This window comes from Lycorma delicatula, chromosome 6 (assembly GCF_047948215.1).
Source record: "Lycorma delicatula isolate Av1 chromosome 6, ASM4794821v1, whole genome shotgun sequence".
Taxonomy (NCBI): domain Eukaryota; kingdom Metazoa; phylum Arthropoda; class Insecta; order Hemiptera; family Fulgoridae; genus Lycorma; species Lycorma delicatula.
The window spans coordinates 118,867,521-118,894,876 of record NC_134460.1 but is presented as its reverse complement, the minus strand read 5'-3'; the positions used below and the strand labels follow the sequence as shown (position 1 = coordinate 118,894,876).

Below are 27,356 nucleotides of genomic sequence, written 5' to 3'. Positions count from 1 at the left end.
ATGACTGGTTTTAAGAAGATTCTTGGTATAACTGATATTTTAGTTCTAATTAGCACATTAATAATATCAGTATTAATTGGTATTTACTGCAGATTTACTGGTGGAAAACAGAAAACTGTTCAGGTACTACATACATTGTATTATACACTATATAATACATACCTCATTACATTTAAGAGAAAAAGCAAGTAGAAAACAGAAATTCAAAGGTGTCATATGTAAGCTTTCTTTTAGTCTAAAATCTGACTTATGATGGGGTCAATATCTTTCTGATTACTTTGAGATATAGTTGATTCATTAACAGGTTCCAGTAACTTTAAAAATTTCTCTTAAAAAGCAATTGTGAAGTTGTGAAAGCACTATTAATAAATCAGAAAGTATAGTCATCATAAGATAAAAAAAAAAAAAAAAATTGAATAGTTGTATTGATAAGAACAATATTGCTATAACCTTTTTGGCTTAACATAGTCTTTTTTTTTTTTTAATAACTGGATTTGAAAGATCTTGATAATTGAAAGTACTACCAATCCTTAATTTGAATAAGTTTTATAAACTTATGGTGTACCATTGAAATTGGTTTATTTAATTTTGAATTTATTTAAATTGTATGATAACAGATAAACCAAAAAAAAAAAGAAAAGTTTAATGTTTCTCTAAGTGTGATACCATTTCTTGTACATTACAGATCTATAAATACAATTTTTCTGTCACCCTTAATTCAAATAAATTACGCTTCAAAAAAAATTAAGGAAAAATATAGTTAAAATTGTAAAATTTATAATTTTGCATGGCCATACCTGTGTTAGAATGATTTCGTTGATGCTTTTCTTTTATAAATAGCCTCAGGTACATCCTGAATTAATGTCTAATAGTAATTGGCTAACATGTTAGTATTCCATTTCCTTTTATAGGGGGGCTTTCGATCACCGAAATGTCTTTGTGGAAACATTCACCATGTTCTCATCACCTATGTCTCCAAGGTTGTCTGGGAAAATATCCAGGTGTGAGTGGAGGAAATGTGTTTACAAAGACATATTACATCCCATAGCTCTGTATGAAGTAAGAAGTTGATTAACAGTATCATGGTAATTGTCGGATTTTTGTTTGCTGAGAAAAGTTTTGCAAACGTCTTTAAATGAAGCCAAAGCTGCACTTTCTACATTATTTAACATTTAGTTAAATACGTCATTTTTGACCAATTCTCTTATTTGAGAACCAACAAATATTCATTCCTTCTTTAATTTTTCCTTACTTACATTAGGAAATTTCTGCCTGATGTACAAAAATCCAGGGCTGTCCTTCTTCATTGCTTTTGACATGGAGAGGGGTAAAAATACTTTTTGGGTTCAACTAAGGGCTCATGAATAATATTTTTCCCATTTGGAGTTAAGTTGTCTCATTTCTTTCACTCTTTGGTAACATAATATTTATCCCTAGCTCAGCTGTCCCATTTGCAAAGAAAACCATGTACTTAGTATAGTCTAACTGCATGCCTAACAAACTACCTATAACTTTCAAATTACCACACATATTCCAACTATGTTTTTATAATTTATTTTTTCATTTCAAGAATGTCTTTCATCACATCATACGTCTCTTTCAAATTAATACCAAGTGATTGGTATCAAAGGATATTTGTTACTGTTGTGTAGTAGAACCACTTGTAAACTATATTTGGACAAATTATGGAAAGATGCCACACCTCAGGTTTATGAACTTGTCTAAGGGCAACATAAGCTCATCAGTATTTGTGCAGTAAACAAAATTATTTTCATCAATAAAATACTGAGTAAGTTCTTTTTGTTGGCTTCGAAAGCCCAAAATTTTTGTATTTTTTTGACGTAAATTCCAACCTTCCATGGAGTCTTGATCCTAACAGTTCAGCTTGATTTTTTGATAAATTTAAATCCTTAACCAATCATTTAATTCACCTTGTGATATAAGAAGTGGCTTATTGAAAGATAATTTAAAATCAAAATCATTGCTTTCTTCTTCAATACTGCCCAATTCTTCATTGCTGCTTTCAAAACGTACATTCACAGGTGGCTCAGGAACTGGGATAATTTCACTGTGAGGTACAGGCCTGATTGCAGATTGCAATGAAGGATATTTTAGAAATTCCAGACACACTTGTTAAACAATCAGTTACGTGATCCTTTCGTTCATGCCAAACCATAGGTACACAAAATGGCAAAGCCTTCTGTGTACCTTTCATATGATGTCATAATATGTGACTATGATATGATTTAATTCTTTGTCTAATATTGTTTATTTACAGTTTACAAATTATGTTAATAAAGTTAAATAATAAAAAATGAGCTAACAAAATACAATATAGAAGCTTAAAATGCTAACTATATGTTGAAAAATGAAAAAAAATCCTTTAGTTAAAATTTAAAAATTTTTCAAAAATGGTGGGTGATAAAAAGATTCTGAGTTCTTATTCATTTTCAGTACAAAAAACAAATTAAAATCATGTGTCGCATGTTAGGAAACAAAAATGATCTTTATCAGTGTAATTTTTTTTAACTATCTAAATAAGAATAAGAGTAGTAGAATAATATCAAAATATATACACGTACATGCATACATATTAATATTAATATATACACATATATTTTGTTGGGCTGATGCTTTTATTGTTATTATTATTTTAATTTTTTGAAATCATATTTTTAATTTTTATTTATATTACATCTTATATTTATTGAAATAGATAATTATAATATGTTATAAATAAAGAAAAATAAGATCAACCTTACTAACAAATCTAATAAAATTATCAATAATAATAAAATGGTTGAATTTTTACATTTCTTTTAATTGTTATGACATACTGAAACAAACTGTCATTTGATAAAATTATCATTTAAATTGATATTATAATTTTTAATTTCAGGAATATTTATTTGGTGATCAAAAACAGAATGTATTGTCAGTTGCATTTTCCTTAACAGCTAGTTTATTTTCTGCTGCTTATTTATTAGGTTTACCATCAGAAACCTACACATACGGACTGAGTTTTTCGGTTACATTATTAGGAAAACTTATTGCTACACCATTAGCTGCTCATCTCTTTATACCCATTTACTTTAAATTTAAATCTATATCTCCATTTCAGGTAAATATTTAATAAATTTTTTTTTATTAATTTTAAAAGATATAATATAGTGTATTTTTTATTTTAAAAATACTGAATGTTATGTATTTGTATATATAACATATTTTATAAGATATGTAACATAGTGTATTTTTATTATTACCGAATGTTATATATTTGTAAACTGTATACATACAGATATAAATAAATATTTTATTTTGGTTAGTACCTTAAGTAGATCACATCAGGAAGAGTATGTGCTACACCACAGAAATGAAAAGGAACTGCCCCAGCATCAGAGAATATTTGAAATTAATACTAGACTTTATGGAATGTGTTCTATTGGAAAAGGGCTTCAGGCTACAAAAATGTTTCATGGTATTTTGAATCTGCCTAAGCCTTCACAACTTCACAAGCCTTCTGCAACTTCACATTACACAAAGATGTATAGGAAATCTGTTGAAAAATCATGACAGAGTCTATGAAACGTACTGCTGATGAAGCTGAATTCAGTTACTACTGAAGGCTACAAAAATGTTGTGTGGTATTTTTTATATCTGCCCAAGCCTTCATCTGCAACTTCACATTACACATAGATGCATAGGAAATCTGTTGAAAAGTTGTACCAGATTGTATGAAATGAGCTGCTGATGAAGCTGGAAGAAAATGTCATTGCTGGAGATGAAAACTTGGATCCTGTGATATTACTGTTGTGTTTGATGGTATGTGGCAGAAGCATGGGTTTATGTCAAAAATGCTGTTGCAGCTATCACATCCCTAGGTGTAGATAAGCCAGGTAAGTCCTTAATTATAGAAGCCTTATCAAATTTCTGCAGTTGATGCATGAAAACGAAAACAAAGGAAAAGAAAGACTATCATGCAAAATATTGTGTGAAAAACTATGATGCAAATAAAAGTAGTGGCAGTATGGAAGTCAAGGGTGCTGGCAAAATTTTTCAGAGGTCACTCGAGACGTGAGACATTGTTGTGTAAGGTTTTTGGGAGATAGGGACTCAAAAGCATTTGATACTACCCATGAAAGTAATTCCTATGAAAATAAAGGAGTAGTGAAGATAGAATGTATAAGCCATGTGATGAAAAGAATGGGAAGCAGACTACGACAACTAAAAAAAAACATGTGGGAAGACTTATCTGCTGGTAAAACTATCGGAGGAAAAGGACAATTGACGGAAAAGAAAATTGATGAACTACAATTCTGTTGTTCATCAATTTTCTGCTATAGCAAAGCAATTAGAGAGAATTGCAATGATTTGAACAAGATGAAGGAGGCTGTTTGGGCCATCTATTTACACAAAATTTCAACTGACAATAAACTGCAAAATAGTTTTGCCAAAAACTGCAACATTTGTTTTGCCTCCCACCACCAGACACACAGTATAAATATAAGAAAGCTGAAGGAGGTAACATACCTCCTCCACCCCAAACAAATTCACTTCCAGTTGCAGTCACGGAAGTTATAAAACCTATTTTCAAGGCACTGAATGAGCCTGAACTTCTAAGAAACTGCTTACTTGGCAGAACGCAGAATCTGAATAAGAGTTTTAACCATGTCATTTAGAATCGCATTTCAAAGAATTACTTCGTAGGGCTCAAGACTCTTCAGCTGGGTGTTTATGATGCTGTAATTACCTTCAGTGATGGCAGTGCAGGTAAACTAAAGGTGCTGCAAGAACTTGGTGTGGTAGATGTTGACGTGAACATGATTGCAGCACTACGGCAAGCTGATAATGTCAAGTGTGAGCAGAAATGGCAGCAAAATTGTGCACCAAAGATACAAGATTGAAAGGAAGAAAGAAGAGATTGAATTTAAAAGATGATGATATTTACAGTCTGGTATTATTTTAAGGATCAGTTGTTATGTGAGTAACAAATTTTCTTTTAATGCCATTTTCCAAAAATTAACTTTTTCAATATAAAATTAACCCAAAATCTTAGAGCCGCTTCAGCTCCAGACCTCAAATTTGGACAGTCTTTTTAATTAATTAATATGAGCATTTGGTACAAATATTATCAATAGTGCCTTAGTAGAACAATTATTTTGAAATGTCTTTTTATCAAAATTTTGGTTAAAAAATGGATAAATTAAAAGAAAATTATATAATATTTGTATGAATTATCAATCAAGATATCATTTTTACCACACCTTTAGCCAATATTGATTTTTAACTGGTAGCAATTCCAACATTTTAGCTGAAGTAGTTTCCAAGATAATGGGTCTTTAAAATCATCAGTTAACATGGGTAAGGTAGGCCGTAGAACTTCCCTTGAATAATGTCATAGGATGAGATGAAGAAGCTAAGTCCGGAATATATGGTGGGTGATCGTAAATATCCGATCCAAATGTTCTTAGTAAGTCACGTGTCGTACCCGCAACATTTGACGAGCATTATCGTGTAGGACGACGCCATCGGTCAGCCGCCCATGGCGCCGATTTTGAATTGCGCGCCGTAACTTACGTAGAGTTTCGAAGTAGGCTTCCTGCATTTATAGTCGTTCCACGTGGCATGAAATCAATCAGCAGTATGCTAAATTGACTGTGGCCATCAGTTTGCGTCCAAATGGCTGTGGCTTGACCTTTGTTGTCCTGGTTGATGATTGTGGATGACGCTATTCACTTGACTGCCGTTTTCTCTCTGGCGTGTCATACGAAACCCATGTTTCATTGCCGGTAACAATTGAATTAAGAAACTCATCACCTTTTTCTGTGTAGCGCATCAAAAATTCCAATGCAGATCCCATTCGGATTTTTCTTGTTCCGTTAAGACTTGCGGCACCCAACGTGCACAAACCTTTCTGAAGCCTAAATGGTCATGAACAATGCGACCGGTAACAGCTCTTGAAACATCAGGAAAAAGAAGGGCCAGATCGGAAATCGTTGAACGACGATTTTTTCTGATTTCATTATCGACGCGTTTCAATAAGTCCTAGATGATTATCGAGGGCCTCCCCAGTTCTTCATCACGCACATGAATTTTGTTATTTCTAAACCTTTCACATCATTTTCGGACGTTTCTTTCATTCATTACATTATCATCTTACACAGCAACCAACTTCCTATGAATTTCAGCCGGATTAACGTTTTGATGGTTTAAAAAAAGTATGACCAAGTATTTTCCAATTGGCGGCAAGATCAACTTTCCTATTCATTTTATAACGTAATAATTCGCACGTAATCAAAGATACTACAACGCGAAAAATTACAGATAATAATGCAGCGTATACATTACTAGCTTGCCCATGAACAACACAGGTTCGCCAACCTTAAGGTAAGAAATTTCCCAGCGGCCTTTATTTTAGAGATATCCCTCGTACATTCAGTAAATCATTTTTTTGTACGTCAAACAGTTAAACATTTTTGGTTGGTGTTTCCATTTTACTGCTGTGATTTACTAGTGACTATCACAGTAAACACACATTAAAAATTATGGTTACATCACAGAAGAGTAATAATATATTGTTTTTTGAATATTTTTTCTTTACTTTTTAAATTTTATAAATTAAATTACTTTTATTTTTCATCATATGTATTAAGTCTGAATTTGTTTTTCATTAATATTGACATGAATATTTTTACCAAATTTTTAAGTTGAATCTCAATTCTGTGTAAATTGTTTTTGAGAAACAATTTTAAACTCTTTTAGAAAGTATTTTCTTTTTAGTTGATCCTTAGATTAAAACCCTATATAGAACTACTCTCTGAAACAGTGTTTATTCTGAAGCCAATTAGTTATTAAATGCAATAAGATTTTAAAATATATACATATTTATACACATTACTACTATAATATGTAATTAAACAAAAATGATTTAAATAAATATGTTTCAGTATTTACAGCTGAGATTTGGTCAAACTACTAAGCTAGTAATATCACTAATTTCTTGTGTAGTAGCTGTTATGTATATGGCTATTATGATTTATGGTCCCGCTATAACTTTGGAATCATTAACTGATATATCACACACATATTCTATCATTGTTATCGGAATTATCTGCACATTTTATTCAACAATTGGAGGAGTAAAAGCTGTCATATTTACCGATGTATTTCAGGTAACATTTTAATGTTTTTAATGTGTTTATTAATGTCAAAAATATTTATGAAAATCTTCACTGCCCAAGAACATTCAGATAACTTTTTACTGTTTTTTTGTCAATAATTTTTTAATGTGAAAATCAGCTGTGAATAGCCACTTAAATTTTTGATATTTTTGTGATGTCAGTATATGACAGTGAATTGTATCAGATGTAGGCATTTTAGAACTGATGAAATATGACATTATAGTATTACTTTTTGTGTGCTTTAATATTAAATCCCATAATTACAATTATATTTACAAGGTAGACTTAAATTTATATTGATTTATATATGTATGAAGATATGGTAATGAAACTATCCAAAATGTTTTACAAAAATTATAAAAATAAAAATACCCTAGCATTGCAGGTTCTATTATATTATTATTAGTCACCCTCCATATTAACTTTTTTTTTTTGTGTAATTCACTTGAGCGATGTTTACTGAGATTTCTGTTATCTTATAAAAACATAAAAGAAAGAATAGGGACAATTTTCATAAAGACCATTTTTTATAGATTGTTTTATATAGACCATTTTATAGATTGAGGAACATTAATTGAGAAAAAACTTCATACAAGGTTACCACTTACAATGTAATTGTAAGTAGGAAATCATATTCTCTAAATATAAGTGAAAGACTGAGGATGGTTTGTATGTCATTCTACTGGAGGTGAATATACTGATTTATACACCAGCACCAGAATTGTAATAAATAACGTTGATAAACCCTTAAGTAATTCATACCTGTACCATCACTGATTTGTCAGGAAGGATCAGTGAAACCATTTTGAAGTAAACCTCTAATGCCAGAATTTTCAATTTTATTCAGCAGTAGGTGATTGATTATTCATTGATATGAAGGTTTTTCTTATTTCTAAATTTATTTCTTTAGGAGGCTCATCTTAACCAATAGATCCCCCATCATTAAGCCAATTGTCAACCATCAAACAAGAGATTCCTGAAGTTCCATGAGTATATAGGATACCCTCTGTCAGACAGTGCTGAGTGGTTTGGTTCTTTCATCAAGATCTCCCATCCTCAACAAAATGGAGGATGTTGCAGAGTTAGACCTATATCTACAAATTGAATAATGGGGAAAAAGAATAATTTACCAATCATCGGGTTGATTAGTTTAAGGTCTTGGCAAGGATTCAGTGATGTAGTTAGCTTAATTATTGTAGGTTTATTTAAACCACCATAATTTCAGTTATAAACATTTGTAATGCCATTTTATGTTATTGTTATGGAAGCCAAACTGAAAATTACAGGAAAATACACCTAAAGTAATGTTTGAACTATTTTTCATAAATTTTGGAAAAAGCGGGTGTTAAAGAGATCTGTTTTTAATTGTGTTAATTTTCAATATACTTGTAGTGGTTTTATCAGTTTTCATATTTATATGGCTTTCATCTTTCCTTATTTATGAGCTGTATCTATTATTTTGCGTTTACTAATGTCATCTTTTAACCATTAGAACAATTAATGTTTTATTCTAATTAAATTTCATGTGTTCATGCTTGAGTTACAAAATTTCTGCGATGCAAAAGTTTGTAATTAATCAGAACACATGGAAAACTACTTGTTTAAATGTTGATTTTTTTATTTTCTTGGATTTATTTTATAATGATCAAAATGTGTGTTAAAAACTTGGTATTGGTATTATTACAGCTTATCTTAATGTTTTTGGGACCATTAAGCATAATTTTTACTGCTGTTCTTGAAAGTGGTGGAGTCAAAACAATATGGAAAACTGCAGAAGAAAGAGGTCGGACACACATCTTTAAGTATGCTTTTATCTGTTTGGTTTTTAATATTTTCTTCATACTTTTAGATTCATTATGCTAAACTAGATTATTATTGTTAAAAATTAAATTTATTACTACAGTAGCATTATTATTTGATGTTTGGAAAAGCAGGTACTAAAATATCATAAATTTCTTTGAGTCATTGTATTAAGTAATTAATATATTACTGTTATTTAAATTTAGTTATGTTATGTAACTAAATGTATGTTTGATGCTGTGTACATAATTTATGTATTTTTCTATAGTTCATGGTATATATACTTCCATCTGGACTAACAGTAACGTCACAAGGGCATTCAATGGCAGTACAATTTTGCATTCTAGGAAGAATTTTTAATTTCTATATTAAACATTTTTTTGATTTATTCACTATAAAGAAGGTCATAGTTATAAATAATAATACAAATTTTATTGGAGAGATCTAATGCTTAAGATATTTTTTGTGGCTTATAATAAAATAGAAAGCGAATGAATATCTAGATGCAAAAAATGACATTTTCACCTCTGCCAAAATTGAGAAAACTGAAGAAATAAATTCTCAAAGTTGTATTTTTCTTTGAGAAAAGAAAAACTTTTGTATTTTTAATCATTAATATATTCATTAAAAACAATGAGAATAATAAAATTGAATTCATTTTGTTATTATTTGGATTCATTTATTTTAATTCTTTTTTTCTTTTGGGGAAGGGCGATAAACTTGTACATTATCATTACCCAGATATGATGTTTTGTTTCAAAAAACTAAATGTTAAAATTTCACAATTAAAAATTAATTAAAAACAAAAAAATCTTTAAAAACAATTAAAATATATCTTAAAATGAAAAATTATTATAATAAAATTACAATCTGCTTTGTGGCAAATGGCATAAATAGCTTAAACACAGTAATTTAAATTTTGGATATAATCAGATGGCCCTAAAAATCATAAAAAAGAAGATAACTTTGTTTTATTATCCCCTAAAATTGTTTGTTTGTTAGCCCTAAACCTGTGTTGTAATGCTGCATAACAGATACAATCTACAAGGATGTAGTGCACTGTTAGTTGACAGTCCCAGTGAGCACAAAGGGGTGCATCTATTTGTGTCAACAGATATCCATGAGTGAGCTTAGTGTGCCCAATTCGTTAACAGCAGGTAATAACCTCCTCTCGATGGTTATTTCTACATGAGGAGCTTCATGGTGAAACAGTGTTCTTAACTGGACAAAGTTTATTGTTCATGGTAGCATTCCATTCACTTTGCCAGTCACCTTGAACTACCCTCTTCAGGAAACAAACAAGATCATTTGAAGCAATGCAGTTGGTAAAAGTAGGCTGTAAAAAAGCCTCTTTTGCTGCACTATCACAGCGCTCATCTCCTGAAATTTCTATATGGCTGGGGATCCAGCAGAAGCTCACTGTTGTATTACATCTGGTCATTTGTGAAATAGCAGACTGAATCTCACATACAACAGGGTGTCTGGAGTAAACTTCACTAATCACCTGTAAGGCACTCATGGAATTTGGGCAAACAAGTACATATTGAAATGTTGGGCTAATTATACTTAAGGCCTTATTAATAGCAAAAAGCTCTGCAATGGAAATGCTGGGAAGGCTAAACATGTATTGTCTGTTGTCAACCACCTAATCATACCCAACGGAATCATCGTTTTTAGACCCATAGGTAAAATCTGTAGCATCTAGAATCAAGCTATTTATAATATCATAAAATTTGTTTCGCAGAAAAACTGGATGTGTGTTCTTCTTATTATACTGACAGATCAAAGCAGTAATCAACAAGAGAAGGCCGCCAAAGTGGACAACAACATGGAGCAAGAGTAAAAACTGGAGACAACTGTGCATTCCCAGAGCCGAGTATAGGCACCGAGCTCCGATGCCCAGTGGAGCAGCAGATCTCAGCCATTCCCACCAACATGTTGGTCAGAGAACACTGCACCAAAGGTTGGACGAGTTGGCCGCGCGCCCTAACCCGTGCCAAGGAAGAGCATATAATTCGTCTCCGCCCATTCCAAAGAGGTGGCTCACTACTGTCCACCACCAGACCCACCATGAGGCTTGAGCGAAACGTGCCTGTGGCAAGACGGATGAATGAATGATAGACTGCATGGAGCATCTTCAGTGTGGTGACCCGTGCTGACAAACAATACTGTAATATCCTATTTTACATTAAATCATGGTTTTCAAACTGCTGTAATCTGTAGAAGTTCACAGAGCAATTTAAAGCTATAAGAAATGCAGAGTTTTGCCTCTTAAGATATTTTTTGTTGTGTATGAAAACAGAAAGAAAAAATTGTTCAGTTTAACTCAAAAAACAATGAAAATCCTACTTTTGCATCTAGGCAGCTTAAAAATGTTTTATTTCTGTAACTTTAAGCACCAAGCTATTCTAACAGTAATAATTCATTTTATTTTAAATATTTGAAAATTAGTGAAAATGAAAATTACCTACCTCCTAAATTGATAAAAATTATCTATTACAAAATTTTGTGGCAATATTTTTGATGTTGCCTTTTATTAAAAATGATTAGGAAAACTATTTAATTTATGTTGAATGTTACATGAACATACTTGTTGATCTGGTCATTTAAATAGCTGTTTTTGTGAAATTTAGTTGGTTTATAAATGGTTTAATATTTTTTAAAGAATGTAAAGTTCAGGGATTTTAGGTGCTATGTGTAAAATATGGATGTAGTAGTTTAAATCTGTGTACGTGTTTCCTGTCTGTAAGAGGTTGATTTGATTGCTTGTACTACTTGTATGTGACCTTTGTGATCAAATATGCATCTGGTCTGCCCAATATATACTGCAACTAGTTTGCACCATGGGATAAATAAACAAATATTTAATTCTGATCAGTACTTAATATTATATTACAAAACACACGTTAAGAATGGATAAGTAGTACCCTTGAAGTAACACTTCAAGGATAAAAAAAGAAACTGCCCACACATTTGCCTGGATGAATCATGGGAAGCCATGGTAAAACCTCAATCGTAGCAGTCTCAAAATGTTTATAAAAAAATTGTTTGAAGATGCAGAGGTTTTAGGGGTTTTTAACATTTTATTAATATTGTTTAAAATCTCATTAAAAAAAGTAATATTATTTCTGCAAAAAATCTTCTAATTTTATACAAAATAAATTGATGGGAAATTCTTTTAAGTGGGTTAAGTGGGTTAGTAATTTATTAAAAATGACAATGGAACCATTAAAAAAGCTTTTTTTTTATTAAGTTGTTTGAAAACTTATTCTTATTTTTTGAGGGAGCACTTAGAGATATATACTTTAGGTAGGACTATACCTTGACATAATAAATATTTAGTAATAATGACAAGTTTAACATTTTATTGAAATGCATCAAATCAAAACAGCATGGTTTTATTTTGTTAAAAGACAAATCAAATTGATCATATCGTAGAATTTGTCAATAAATACCCAAATTTGTTTGTTTTGTTAATGTATCATATCTCTTATCTTATGTACTTTATTACGGTTTTAAAAGCAACATAGTACCTTTTTCTCTAAAGCATTGACAATTTTATGTAAATGTTGGTTGATACATTGTAACATGATATTAGACATTGCTAAGTGTGTTATTCATTTTGTTCTGTATTTTATGTACTTTATTTAAATATTAAAATTTGTTAAATGATTTATTTTGTTGAATTTTTCATCAAATTCATCTCCTGACACATTTGTAGACAGTGAGGAAATTAAGTTGCATTTAATATTTGTGGAAGAGGGTTATATGTATTGTGAATTATTGTATCATGTGTGTTCAGTTTTTTCTACATTTTTGTAAGTGTGCTAAAAGGTTTTCTATAATCTTTAACTTTTTTCATTTGTTTTGTGGTATGATATCAAAAAATGTTTTCAGTGTTATATTTTATTTCTATGTTCTTCATTATATATATATATTTTTTTTTAATTCTGTAATTATATTTCAACCAGGAGGATAGAAGCACATGAATCCACGGGCAAGCTTGTTTGAGTGTAAGATTTATTTTTTTGGGTAAATCAGATTTGATCTATAATTGCTTGATTTTTAAATAACATTTCTGTTAAATGATGTAATGTTATGTTCTCTTGTGCAGATATTTTAGTGCAATGTAGGACTGTGTGTTATTCAAATGTAGACTTATGTGCACTTTATTTATTATGTTAATGAGGTTTTTAATATACAAGTTGTTTAATGTCTGAACTTCTTTATGATCTAATGATTGTATCCATATTCTAGCTATCTTATGTATAAGGAGTTGAGTGCAATAAAATATTTAAAATTCTTATTGAAATTAAATCTCAACTTGGTGTTAGTTTTCATTAGATTAATATTGCTAGTCATTACATTTATTTATTTTTTATTTTATAGTTTAACTTTGGATCCGACCGCTCGTGATTCTTTCTGGTGTTTATTGATCGGTGGAGGCATTACATTTCTTGCAGCACTTGTAACAAACGATTCAATAGTTCAACGTTATAAAGTAGTCAGAGATTTAAGTGCAGCACAACTGGTATTATACTATGTCTTCCCGTTAACATTTATTTTAACGACATTATCGTTATTTTGTGGACTGACAATTTTTAATAAGTATAAAGATTGTGATCCAATAAGGTAATGTACAATTTGTTTTAAAGAATAAACTAAGAGATATATCTAGAAAGTGATATAGATTTATGTATTGTTTCTTGCTTTCAAGGTCTCCTGATTTTAGTTGACTAGCAATGAAACTAGTAAGTTGCATTTCCTTCCTAAGCTTCCTTTGAAATACAAACTGGAAGCTGAATAACATTTAACATACCTTGTCATATTGTGTGAACTGTTTGTATATATATCAATTACTTTTATAAACGATCAAAATTGTGTTTGAATAAAAGCCAGTAAGCACCACTTAGAATACAATGCTGCCAGTTAAAATAGATATTTATTCTTATGGCTGGATCTAATGAATAAGTAAACATTGTATACAAACTGCTATTACTTTATGGAGAACTCTGTAATGGAGTAGTAATTAATTAAGTAAGCATGTACAAAACATCTTTTTGAAATCAAATTGGCATATCAAAAATGTTTGAGAATAATTAAATTTGCAATTAGTGTAAAATTACTAATGAATATATTATTGTGCTGTTCACAAGAATAACATTTAATATAGATATGCGAGTGGAAATGTATTAGTTATAAAGGTAATGATTGAAGGTAGTCCTACTTTACTGAATTCCAATACTTTCCATGCTAAGTTGCATAGAACAAGTATCAGTCTAATCAGTGTAGTGAAATTATTTGCCTACGATCAAACTATATTTGATGGTAGCAGAAATCAAGCATTTAACAAGTTTATATAATTTTCAGAACTTTCTATTTCTTAGCAAGCACTGTAGAATGGCTAACTATCCATATGCATCGTATATTGGTTGACTAGAATTACAAGAAAAATCATGTGTCTTGTGACACTTATTCAGAAGTACCATGCCCACATTTTCAAGTAATTTTTTGTGTAAGTTATAGCAGTTTTTTACAGATTTTTTTGTGATATTAATATTATAGTAACCAAGTACAGGCACAAAGCTCCTTCCCTATTATTATAGGCATGGACTTAAGAAATGACAGGTACATTGACACTTCAGCTATGAAACTAATTTTATACTCTCAAAAACTAGCCCAGTTTATTCAGTGTGGTAACCGAATTAGATGGCTTCTTTTGCTAAGTGTGTTATTGGTTTTGTTCTGTATTTTATGTACTTCATTTAAATATTAAAATTTGTTAAATGATTTATTTTGTTGAATTTTTCATCAAATTCATCTCTTGATGACATGGTTGCAGACAGTGAGGAAATTAAGTTGCATTTAATATTTGTGGAAGAGGGTTATATGTATTGTGAATTAATGTATCAGGTGTGTGAATCTTACAAGAATAGCAGAAAAATAATTATTACTATTTTATTGTAACTTTTATTAGAAATGAAATCAAAGTTCAGAAATTTTGTGATTCTGAATGTTGAATGTGTAAATATGACTATTAAAAGTAGTAAATTAGTTTTTTTTTCAAAAAGTAAGTTCTATTTGGCTATTAAAAAAAGACCAATAATCACATTTTAAAATTTGTGAACTTATTTACAAAACTATTTTAGTAATTAACAAAATAACAAACCTATACATCTATAATTTAACAAAACTAAAGTATAAAATTGTTCTTAAGAAATCTGTTATGTATATGTTTTGATTAAGGATATTGTGAATGAATTTATTAAATTTTGGAGTACTTGTCTGCATTGAATGGCCTAAAGCTTTGGACCCTGATAAGTTATATTTATTATTGATGAAGTTCAAGTTAAGATTTAGTAAAATTCTCTTATTTGAATATTATTTACAAATGCCAGTATATTTAAAATCAAGAATTTTATTTCATTTATTAGCAATAATGTTTTTGATTCTGAGGTCTCCAAAAATCATACTAATCCTTCTTATTTTTAGTTTTTATAAATAATATAAATTACAAAATGTGTTTTGTATGTTAAAGACAATTCAGAAAAAAAAATTTCTAACTTTTTTATAATAGCTTTTCAATTATTTTTCTTTGACTAGTCTGAATTTAAAATCTTAGTAAGTCACAGTTAATTTGTGTTCATGTAAAACTATCTTTTACTAGTAGCCAAGCAGATGGAAATTTTTGCAATGGTCTTGTGTAATTAGTATTATGATATTAATAATGATATCCAAACTGTAGAATTATAACATATTCATATTAATTTCCATATAAACTGGGCCATTCACATTGAATGTCTACTACCAGTCAGCAAAAGATTGCATAATTTTTTTCAGACTTGTCTTTGACAAATTTTTATTTCAAATACGTCACAAAGTTTTCAAATATTACTGGCTTAATCACGCAGTATTTAAAATATATAATTCCAAAATAGGTCAAAATAACCAAAAAAAGTAATGTGGATCTGATTGGCCTTCTTGATCAATTGATATTATTACCTTAAAACTTATGGTGTTTTTTTCTTTTTTTTTTCTCTTATGTGCACATCGAATTCTAAGGTCATTAGCCCTCATCATATTCTTTAAAATAGATTTTAATTCACTAGCAAGTTCATCAGATGTAAGGGTGTAAGCCCTTACATTTTATTGAAAAACACAAAAACACAAAACATTTAAACACACACTAATATGCCCTGACACTTATATAAAAACACAATAAATAAAATCAAAAAATATTAAAATACCTAAAAAATAAATAAAATTCAGAAAGTCTTGACAGTACTATGAAGACTAAATAAAATTCATATAAAAGCTACTTCACATTGAGAATTCTTAAGCAAACATGAATCATACTGACTTTACAAACTTGTTAATATTCTGCTGGCATGTATCTATCTTTTCTTCTTTAGCAAGATAACAAGCAACTATCTTTTCTTCTTTACCATTTTCTAAATCAGCAGCAATATTATTTCTTAGTTCTTGCCTCAGTCTGAGGTCCTCATATGTAGTATGCTTTTCAAGTAGATGCTTGACTGTAAGCTGTCTATCAATATACTGCACATAGGCCTTTCTTTGCCATTTAACAAATATGAATTTGTTGTTATTCATGTGTAACAGATTCTGAGTCTGATCACTGCTACTTGTTCTTGGTTAGTCAGTTTCACGTCCTTTTTCCCTTTATATGGAGAAGTTTCAAATGCATTTAATTTTGTATTTAGTTTTCTACATTAATTACTCCATGTTTTTTGGATAATGTTGGTTAGACAATTTTAAACAACTGCCACACAAGTAGGAATTGTATCCATATTTTTCACAAATTGTTGCCATTCTGGCAGCTTCATGTGCACTTTCATTTTCTGAGAACCAGCATGCCCTGAAGTCCATACAAATACACATCGCTAGGCTCATCAGTTTAAAATATACAGAATGGACAGGATGTTTACAATAAGGACATCTTTAATGTTCTTGTTCTGAATAGCAGTTAGTGCACTTGATAAATCAGAACATATGAGCACACTCTTTGCAGAAATTTTCTGTGTAGTAAAGAGTTACTGTTTATCAGTGAGCTTTTGCTGTATAAACACTTGCCATATATGGCAATTTCCATGAATGGGCTTTTCCATTTATATAAATAGAGCATCCATCACCATGTTCAGTTTTAGAACCATCAGTATAGATTTTTGTATATCTTCATAACTATTGATGGTTGACGAAAATTCTTTTTGGATAATTACTGCTGATTTCTCTTTATTTTTCCATAAGAAAGATCCAGTCTTGTGCTTACTGCTGGTAAAAGCTGTAGCGGTATTTACCCTGTAGAAATTACTAATGTATTTGGTAAAGCAACTGCATATTTCCTTGTTAATTCATGACATTGTATTCTGACTGGTCCGAAGTAGGTAGCATGACATTCATATAATGCAGCGAAAGGATTGTTAAAGGTTTTATTGTTTATATGGGTAGGAAAGGCCCATATATTTGTTGCATATCTTAATAGTAAGATCTGTCTTCTATAATGTAGAGGCATTATACCAGCTTCTGACATTTAACTAGTCACTGGGCTTGTATGGAAAGCACTTGTGACATATCTGATATGATTGCATAGACATATCTGATTCTACTCTGTATTATGTCTAACTTTTGTAGATGGGACTTTTTAGCAGATGAATGTACATACACCCATAATTGAGCTTTTATTGAACAAACCCTTTATATAACTGCAGTAATATTTTTTTATCTGAGCCTCAAATGATGTTTGGTAAATATTTAACAACATTTAGGGGTTTCTTGCACCTAACTTTCAAGTCCTGTAGTCCTGTGTCCCCATGTAAGGGATTTACCTAATAGTAGACTTAAAAATCGTACATTATCCTTGTATTGGATTGGATGATCATTGATGGTGAAAATAGGACTACGTTGAGGAGTTCTCTTCCTACAGAAGTGTACACAGCACATCTTCTATGGTGAAAATTTAAACTATTATTCCTTGCAACTTCATTAAGGGCGGTTATCACTTTTTGCAATTTATACTTCATCATAACTGTATTGTTACTGGCTTATACAATTGTCAGATTGTTGCTGTAAACGCTTATGCTGATTTCTGCTGAATGGCTAATATCAGTTTGTTGATGGTAACCACGAACAAGCTACTGTTAAATGGCAAGCTATTTAACAGCAAAAATTTTGTTCCAAAATTTTGCTGACCCTTGAGTTCTGTTTTTGATTTTTTTTTTTAAATCATCATAATTAATTTTATTAGCTTCTTTGAATTGATTAGCTAATAATTCAGCAATTTTGTTTGTATTATCTAATTCATATTGAAGGCAAATTATGGGAGTAAAGTTTGAGTTTGTATGCCTACAAATAGCCTTCACTTTCTTTCAAATGTTGATGCAGTAGTGTTTCTGTTAGTGGATGGCGTATTGTTGCCAGAATTTTTTTGGAATCTGCCATTAACTTTTTGCTTTGGCCCTGTATTTTTGCAGATAAAACAGCTAATCTCATTGTTTGCCCTTTGATTATCCTTTTTTCCTCCTTTTTTTTGTTCGTCAGATAGCTTTGTGTTCGGTAAGTATGTCGTCACCTGTGTAGCTCCTGGTCTTCAAGTCATAGACTAAGGAAAAACAGATATTGACAGGCATGGTTCAGCTCTGTTTAGGTGCAGATTGAAAGGTGGGAACTGGGGGAACATTCATGGCAAGAATTGCACCAGCTGCCACCTTAATCAGGTGAGAAACAAGTCCGCCCTGTGCGGTTTTAGGTGGCCTCTGTGGTTTTGGTGAGACCGCCTCAGATGTACATGGGTTTCTGAGCCTTCTTAGGGGTCTATGAAGTAATCGTCCTCTTGAGAGGCTCATCTGACAGATAATCAATCGAACTTGAACCTCAGATGTGTTATCCTTCTTCCTCTGTTCAGATTCTTTCTTATTCTTATTCAATGCATTGTCTGGTGGCTGTGCCTTGGTCGGTCTTGTAATTTCTATTTAAGAGAGTGATTTCATGTTTTAGTCAATCACTTTCTCGTTGTCATTATGGCTAACATTGAAGCAAGCTTACTAAGGAGCTGGTCTGGATCAACTGTATGAGCAGGAACAGTAGCCGCTGCCTGAGCACAAGTTGTTGTTGCTCTCGGTTTGCAGTTGTTTACAATCTTTTAATTTCATAGTAGCTATAAAGTTTTCACTTTTTGAATAGCTACCTCATATTTGTAAACAGGACAGTTCCTCAATCAACATAAATGCTCTGTCCTTTGCAGTTATTGCAAGTGGGAGGATTCCTGCATGGCTCTCCATGAGTTTCTTCACCACACACACATATTTGCATTCTTTGACATTGAGCTGCGGTGTGGCCAAATCATTGACATCTAAAGCATTGCATCGGTTGTGGCACAATGCTCATTCATCCAGACAATGTATACCTGCTTGCAGTTTCTCTGGCAGGGTTGGTCTGTTAAAGGTGTGAGCATAAGAGGCAGAATGTAGAACTTCACCATTCCTTGTCATGTTCAGCATTTGGCACTCTGTTACTCCCTACAGTGATAACTCCTCTACAATCTCCTATTCAGAGCAATTGAGAAGATCTTAGCAGATCACAGCATCCTTTGAAGTATTGAGGATGCTATGAGAATCAACTCGTACAGTAAACAATTTTCTTCACCCCAAGAATCTTTGTCAACTGCATGTCATTGGTTGTTTCATTGTATATATCGTTCAAAGTTTTTCTTATTTTTTCATTGGGCCTCCAGCACAATTTTTTACTTCAAGAATGGTAATGAAAGGACTTACCTTCATAAAGTTTCCATTTCCTTAGTAATGATCAGGTATTTAGGTCTTTGTACAAAATTCTTCATAGCAGCTCTCTGCATACCTTTTTAAATCACTATAAATTATTATTCCTTTCTTGAAACTCTACTTCTGTTTTCCTTCTGGCAGCACAGCTGGTTCTATATGAGGGCCATGACAGCCATGACTCTCTGCCATGGTAGCTTGTTCAACTTGCATGATGATTTAATCCTTTCTGTAGCAAGGCTAGCAGCTATGGTAAACCCCCACTCTAGGCTATCAACCCTGGAAGTCCGGCCAAGTACTCCTGTGGAACCAGCATATGTCCTGGCAGAGACTGGATGCACAACCACTGCACCGACTCCATGCCCCCAATACACCAAAGCTTTCAGAGCTCCCATGCATCGACATACATGAGCACCTTAGCTACATGCTTGCCATTGGAAGACATGTGGATAGCAGAAGGGTCCTCTTCATTATACTTGTAATCACTTTGACCCTAGCTGCCACATTGCCAGCTCTAAAGATGGTGTGAGTCCATTTTCAAAATTGTTTTCAGTTTTTCATATCTGCAGGTGGTCGAAAAGTCCAGTCTGTATAATGACCTGAAGATGGAAGTCAGGTCACAAGACTTTGCTCAAATAGAACTTACTTTTTGTAAAAATGCTCATTTAACTGATAAATATAAGGAAAAGTTGTTGGAGTATTGTAACAGTTTGAATTTCTGAGAATAATTTGAATAAATTTTTATTTTGTTTGAATAGATCAGGATATATAAAGAAAAACGATCAGCTACTATCATTTTATGTACTAGAGGAAATGAGTGAATTCCCTGGATTATCTGGTTTGTTTGTTTCTGGTATATTTGCAGCAAGTCTCAGTTCACTTTCTGCACGCCTTAACTCAGTTGCAGCTGTTATAATCAATGATTACTATGAGGTAAAGATGTTTAAATGTTAATGTCAAATCATATTTACAATCTAGTTTAAAAGAGAATTGGGGCAATTTTTATATCCTCCACTCCACCACTTGTCTTGTGTACAGAGATCAAATTTTATAGAATCTTTATTATGTAAAAATAAAAAAAAAAACTACGTCAGGAATGTACTGTTTATTTGTTACTTTTTTAAACATACATTATTCATATTTTTAACATAAAAATAAAACTATATTTTTATGAATAGCTTACAACAGTATCAGCAGCAAGGTATATTAAATTTATGCAAAGAAAGATAAGAGATCCAAGTACATATATAATGTTTATTTTATAGTCATCCATCATTCAGCCAAACTAATAGTGTTGAGAAAGTAAAACAAAGTTATGAGAATCCATATCCAGTATCAGCCCCGCCTAGGGATGTTTAGTAAAATTCAGTTATAATACTCTATATACAGTTATACGCATATACACAAAATGATACATTTAGTGATATACACAATGATGCATTCAGTTTCTTCCACCTCCTTAGTGGAAGAAAGAATAAATTTATTAAATTGTTTACATAAGATGATTGTAAGTTAGTATTCAACCTTTATGGTGGGCTAAAAGTTATTTTCCCCTCTATGCAGACTTAAATTGTATAACATTTTGTAATAAGTCGAAAATGTTGGTTTTTCAGTGTGGATTCAATTTTTATTCAGTTCTTACCTTTTTATCTGTATTGAGAGTAATGGTGTTCAAGTACATAAGATAACAATAGTTTACACCTCATTATTCATGGAAAAAATAAGGATACTGTCCGTGAAGAATTACATGCAAAATTCATTAATTCTCCATTATTGATCTGTCAACATTTGTTAAGTCAAATATAAAATCATTTAAAATTACTGGATGTGTTGGAGGTGGTCCATTGTTAGGCCTAGAACTAATTTCATTTAAAAAACTTGTTATAGAGACATTAATAAAGAGGTCTCAAAACATCATCCAAAATGCTTCCATTGGACAAGAAATAAGTAGAACAAATTTGCAAAAGAGACTAAAAGCAATTGAAGTTTGTTTATCAGCTAAGAAATTTTGGCTGAATAAAAAATCTTGGGGTGAAATTTAGTGAGGTATTTATTAATTGTTGTGAAATACAGTCGCCGCCAACTAATGGTGAGCTTGGAGTGATGATGATTACTACCCAATGTAAAAACATGTTCCTTACTCTTAGTAATCTCCCTTACCAAATAATTGTTTTATTTTTAATAAATGAATGTAACAATTTTGAAATAAAATACAGCTAATTCGGTACTGTACATTATAAAATGTAATAACGGATGAAAAAGTATTATGTTTTACTAATTACATGGTAAATATTGCGATAGATGGTTAGAAAATAAATCATTTGTTTAATTCCTCAGCTAGAATGCTCCCTGAAGCTAGAACAAACATTCTGGCTCCTCGGATTGAAGAAGTTCTATTTTTTCTTTTCTTAGGCTTTGAACCTAAGTCGTGGAAATGCCAAAGGCAGCTGCAGTTTTTCCTTCATATCTTTGTATAGCAATTAAATGCTTTCATTTTTTAATTTTCATACAGCTAAGGATTCCTTCTTCATGAAATCATACACATTGTTTATAATTTTGCACACTTGTCCTCGAGGTTTTCATTTTTCACAACAGACTTAAATTCAGCCATAACTATTATGTATGTGAACGAACTACTTTAACAAGTTTGAACCGTATACCATGATAAAAACTTTTTACAAAAGTATCTTATCGTACATTGATTATATAACAAAATACATGACATGCCAAAAGAACCGTACTGAGAGGTAGAACCACAGAACTGAACTCTATATACATGGAAAACCAAAAAAGAAACAAAAATAAAATAGAACAATTTTTTTGTATTTAAAAATTCATATCACTTTCTTAACACTGAAAACACACAAAAATGCATTGCTTGTAAACAACGACTTTCCTGGCTACACCAGTCAAGTCATACAATACCTTACACAGCTTTTTCAATGTGAAAACTTTCCAGATCTGCTGGAAAGTCCTTGCAATTCAATCTAGATTTGTTTGTAATTAAAAATTCATAGTTTTATATACTGTTAATAACCGTAAGTTTGTGCTTTTCATTAAACTACACCACAGAATAGATACTGCATTGTTAATAGCTGTCTTATTTCTACTACAGTTTATTGTTGGTTTTTAATGTACTTGTATAAATACAGTACAACCCCATTTTACTGCAGAATATACTATATTGTCATACAACTAGTCTATTAGGACTTACTATATAGAATAGTATTTAAAGACAATTTTTGGACACATGGAGCTATTTGAAAGACTATCTCCTGAAGGACTATTGTTGCCTAATGGAACTTATTTTATCTTTATGTATATAATAAATACTGATTCCATATAGAATTTTACACTGGTGAATTTTCAAAATTACAACATGGCAGAATAATTTTAACCCTTGCAACAAATGTTTTATGCTGTTAAAAATGGGCCTACCGTCCTCCCTTATGGGGCAGGAGGTAACTGTATATATTTTTAATGAAACTATATTAGTAGAGACTGGATTATATGCAACATAAAAAGCTTGAAATATGCATGCAAATATGAATGAAAATTGCTTAAAATATGCAACTTTAAATAATAAAAAAATAGTAATTTTTAGTTTTTTTTTCAGAATCAGTATCCAATTAGTAAGTAATAGAATAACATATTGATAAATTCAATAATTAACAATTAGTTACTTTTTAAACATAAACAATCAGAGGTACTATTCTGCGGTTACTAAGTGCGCTCTAGGAGCCGTGCAGCTAATAGGTTTGGCCGGCTGCAATGTAAGATTTCATTTATTAACAAGGTACTCTACCAAAAGTATTGTAAATATAGCGAAAATATGCAACATCACTAGATTTTAAGGAAAATATGCAATAACCGGTGAGAATGAGGTTAATATGCAAATGCATCTAATTCATTCTCTATGTATTAGTTATACATCAGTTGAATGATTAAATGAAAATAAACTGATGTAAAGAAATTATTGCTCTGATAATTCTAACTAAAATGTAAACACTATTTTTCAATGATGTGTCTCAAATTACAATAAATTGTAATGAACAGTAAACAGCTTTTCTTTTAGGTATGAAAATTAATTCTTTTATATTGTATTATTGTATTATGATAAAGAAGAGACAACGATGCACAAATTAAATTGAAAGCAAAATAAACCTATTAGAAGTTTAAAGTGAATAAGCAGAAGAGTATTCCTAACTCAGTTTACCATTATCTAATATATAAATTTATAAATATTTTAGAATTTTTTATAGCATTAATTTATAGTCCTACTAAAAAATCTACTAAATTTTAATAAAATAAAATAAAATCTACTAAAAAATTTTTCCAACCATTTCTTCTACTTTTTATTCTGAAAATACTAAAGTAAAATATTTAATTGTTTTTTGTGATATAATTTACTGAAATCTGAAGATATAATGGTAATTGCTTCTTTAATTGGCTGCCATTTTGATGATGATTATTAATTGAAAGGGTGATTTGATACACCAATATTTTTCCCTCAAGATAGTTAAAGTGGTATATTATAACTTGGCTACAATTCTCATTAAACCAGAAATAATAACTGCTAATGAAAATTGTGATTGAAACAGTATAGGGCAGAGAAAAAGTAATCAATATAAATTAATTTTCAGTGTAGAATCTTTGTTTACCATTTGATGTAAATAGATATGCAATAAAATATTTAATGATCTCTCCCAACATTTTGCTTATATGAGCAACAGGCAATAGATCATTTGGGGTGTACTATCAAACTTTGAATTGAGGACCACATTCTTCTTAAATAAGATATGAGTGCATACATACAGTGAGGATATTTTTTAGGAGACTACAGTTAAAAATATAGCACACTGTTATTTAATTATAAACAGAAATCAGGTCAGAATACATATACAGAAATTTAAACTATTAAACACTTCTAAAACCAAATTTATAATGCACATGATAGATGACAGTAAAGCTAGAGCAGCATGGTGATTGTGAGCTAAGATGAATTTATTTATTAATTTAATTTTAAAATGAAATGATTGCTGCTTGCCAGTAATTACAAGATGTGTTCATTTGTTTACTGTAAAATAAACTCTACAATAACCAATAATCAATTTACCACAGAATAAGCATTTTTTTTTATTGAGCTGCAAACACTGGTCACTTACATGTTACATTACAATTTTATTGATAACAATTTTTTTCAATAGTATATATAATTTGCTGGTCTGTTCTATGCTCTTGATGTCTGTCACTAGATGACGTAATTCTACAACTGTTCAGTATCCTCCATAAATTATCAATCATATGTATGTAGATGCACAAACATATCTTCTGATTCCCATTCTAGGTCATTGGGTCTGGGTGTTAACCAATCCTCAAAGCCTCACCATCACCACTCACTCCTTGATCATTTCCATTGAAACACCTCTTCTTTCCACACCCTCTAGATGCTATACTATAATAGTATACATTATGTAGATGAGTATTGATATATAATTGCACTACACTTTCAAAAATATCATAATTTTTGTACTTATGAACCTTGGAGTCTAGTGAACATTATTGTTAAAATGATGTACCTTAACTGTATATAAAAGTATATGGGATTGATATACTGTATCAGGGTTCACTAAAAGAAGTAAATCTTTCTGTGAAGACAAAAAGAATTGTTTGTTTTAAGTTTAATGTATTTTACAGACTGGACTAAAAATTATTTATCCTGCCCACACTAATAACAAAACACTCAATAAAAAAGTTAGAGGTTTGACTTATTAAAATTTTTAATACATATAGAGGAAATGTTGAAGTATTAGCCTTCTTACTTTATGAATTCATCATAATAGCATTTAAGCTATTACTACTGAATTAAGCATTTTTTCCAATAAAGTTTTATCCTGACTTATAAATCAACTGAGTTGAGTTTAAGACAACTTTATGCAGTTCAGGTAATTTAAATTTGAAGAAAATATCATGTCTTTGACATTAACCTAAAAGGAAAAAATCACATTAACATGGTTGCCATTCAATTATTTCTCTGTATCTTATCCAATCAGAAAAGTTTGACTGCATTACTTTCTAACTTGAAGAGCATAGTGAAGATGTGCCCCATCTTAACGTCAGAATTACTGATGACTGTTTTCAAATACAGGATTATTTAATAGCTCAGGAATAATGGCTTTTTAAGATATAAAACAAAATTATGATAGTTTACTAGGCCGTTCAATTTAAAGCATTGTTCACGTGACTATAACACTGAGCTTTAACAAATTAGGATCTGCTTCATAATGAATAATGAAAGCCTCACTAAATTCTACTCTTCTGTCAATATTATCATCATGAAGTAATATGGCTTACCACACATATGCTTCAGTTCTCTTATCTTTTATAAAATTCCTCTGGATATTTCCAGCCTAATGGAACTGTTTTAGTTGACATTTGAGAGCTCTTTATTAGTATTTTTATAATAAGCTATGTGTTTTTTTAAAGTGCACCTAGTTTTTGAGTCTGATTTTGGAGGACTTCCAGTACCTCCAGAATTTTAAAATAATTTACTCAGTTTATCAGCTTATACAAATGTTGACAGGTCAGTAAGAGAAATTAGGAAACATTCCATGGAATTCTTCATGGACAGTAGTGATACCTTTATTATTTTTCCACTAATGCTGAAGTGTAAAAATCGTACTTGTTTATGTACTCAAACACCATAATTCTCAATATAGGTAAGAGAATGAACTGAACAACAATCGACTAATGATTATATTAGCTGATTAATACTTACTACAAATCTGTAATTTTCACACCTGTTTGATAATCTTAAGGACTTTAAAACTACATGCTAGGGAAATTGACTTTTAGCCACTGTTTTTGTGTATTTATGTTGTAATTGAGAATTAATGCAGTATTTCCATTGTTCATAATTCTCCTGTAAATCAAATAATTTCAGTAATATCTCATATTAACTGTATAAATGAGTGACTAGCCTAAAAATATAAAATCTTATGCTTAATAATAAAGATTCCTGTACGTTTAATTTTATGTAATTTTTCTACATAATTTATTTTTATTGATCAACATCAGCATAATAGAGTACAATTACTGTGTATACAGTATTATTTTGCTTTAGTAATTATTCCAACAAAGAATATCATTACACTAATTATTTGATAATTATATTATATTATGTTTTTAGAATATTGTTAAATGTAAGTCAGATAATCTTAGTTCATTATAAATTAAGAGTACACTTATATACTAATCAATATTTTTAAGTGAAAAGTACCTAAAAATAATGACTTATGTTACAGGAATTATTACCAAATCCTGAAGAACCCAGAACTGCAATTTATGTTAAATAGGAAAAATTTCTTAATAAGAAAAATACTGCATTTTATAAAAGTTTAAAACATATTTGTACATAAATACTACCTACTGAAAATTATTATTGCAGTAGAAGGTTCTAAAGAATACTAAGGAAACAAACTGTGTTTCACAATTAAAATTTTTCTATGGACAAAATTCAATTCTTTTAAAATTCATAACTTTATAACTTACTTTCTTCTATAAACGCAAATTGTCAATTCTCATT

At 30.6% G+C, this 27,356-nt stretch overlaps 1 protein-coding gene across 1 annotated transcript; it reads left to right on the top strand.

Annotated features, from left to right (window-relative positions):
• LOC142326925 (putative sodium-dependent multivitamin transporter) lies at positions 1-27,002 on the top strand. The gene is made up of 7 exons (XM_075369655.1): positions 1-123; positions 2,900-3,079; positions 6,948-7,172; positions 8,868-8,983; positions 13,371-13,613; positions 20,530-20,704; positions 26,961-27,002. The coding sequence occupies exons 1-7, from the start codon at positions 1-3 to the stop codon at positions 27,000-27,002; spliced, it is 1,104 nt and encodes a 367-aa protein (XP_075225770.1).
• Positions 27,003-27,356: the final 354 nt, after the last annotated feature.

Bases quoted from the DNA above. Each gene is read 5' to 3' on its own strand.
- LOC142326925 (XM_075369655.1), top strand. From the start codon at position 1: ATGACTGGTTTTAAGAAGATTCTTGGTATAACTGATATTTTAGTTCTA. The intron at 3,080-6,947 runs ATACCCATTTAC...AATATGTTTCAG, and splicing joins CATTAGCTGCTCATCTCTTT to TATTTACAGCTGAGATTTGG. The intron at 13,614-20,529 runs GTAATGTACAAT...TTGTTTGAATAG, and splicing joins AAAGATTGTGATCCAATAAG to ATCAGGATATATAAAGAAAA.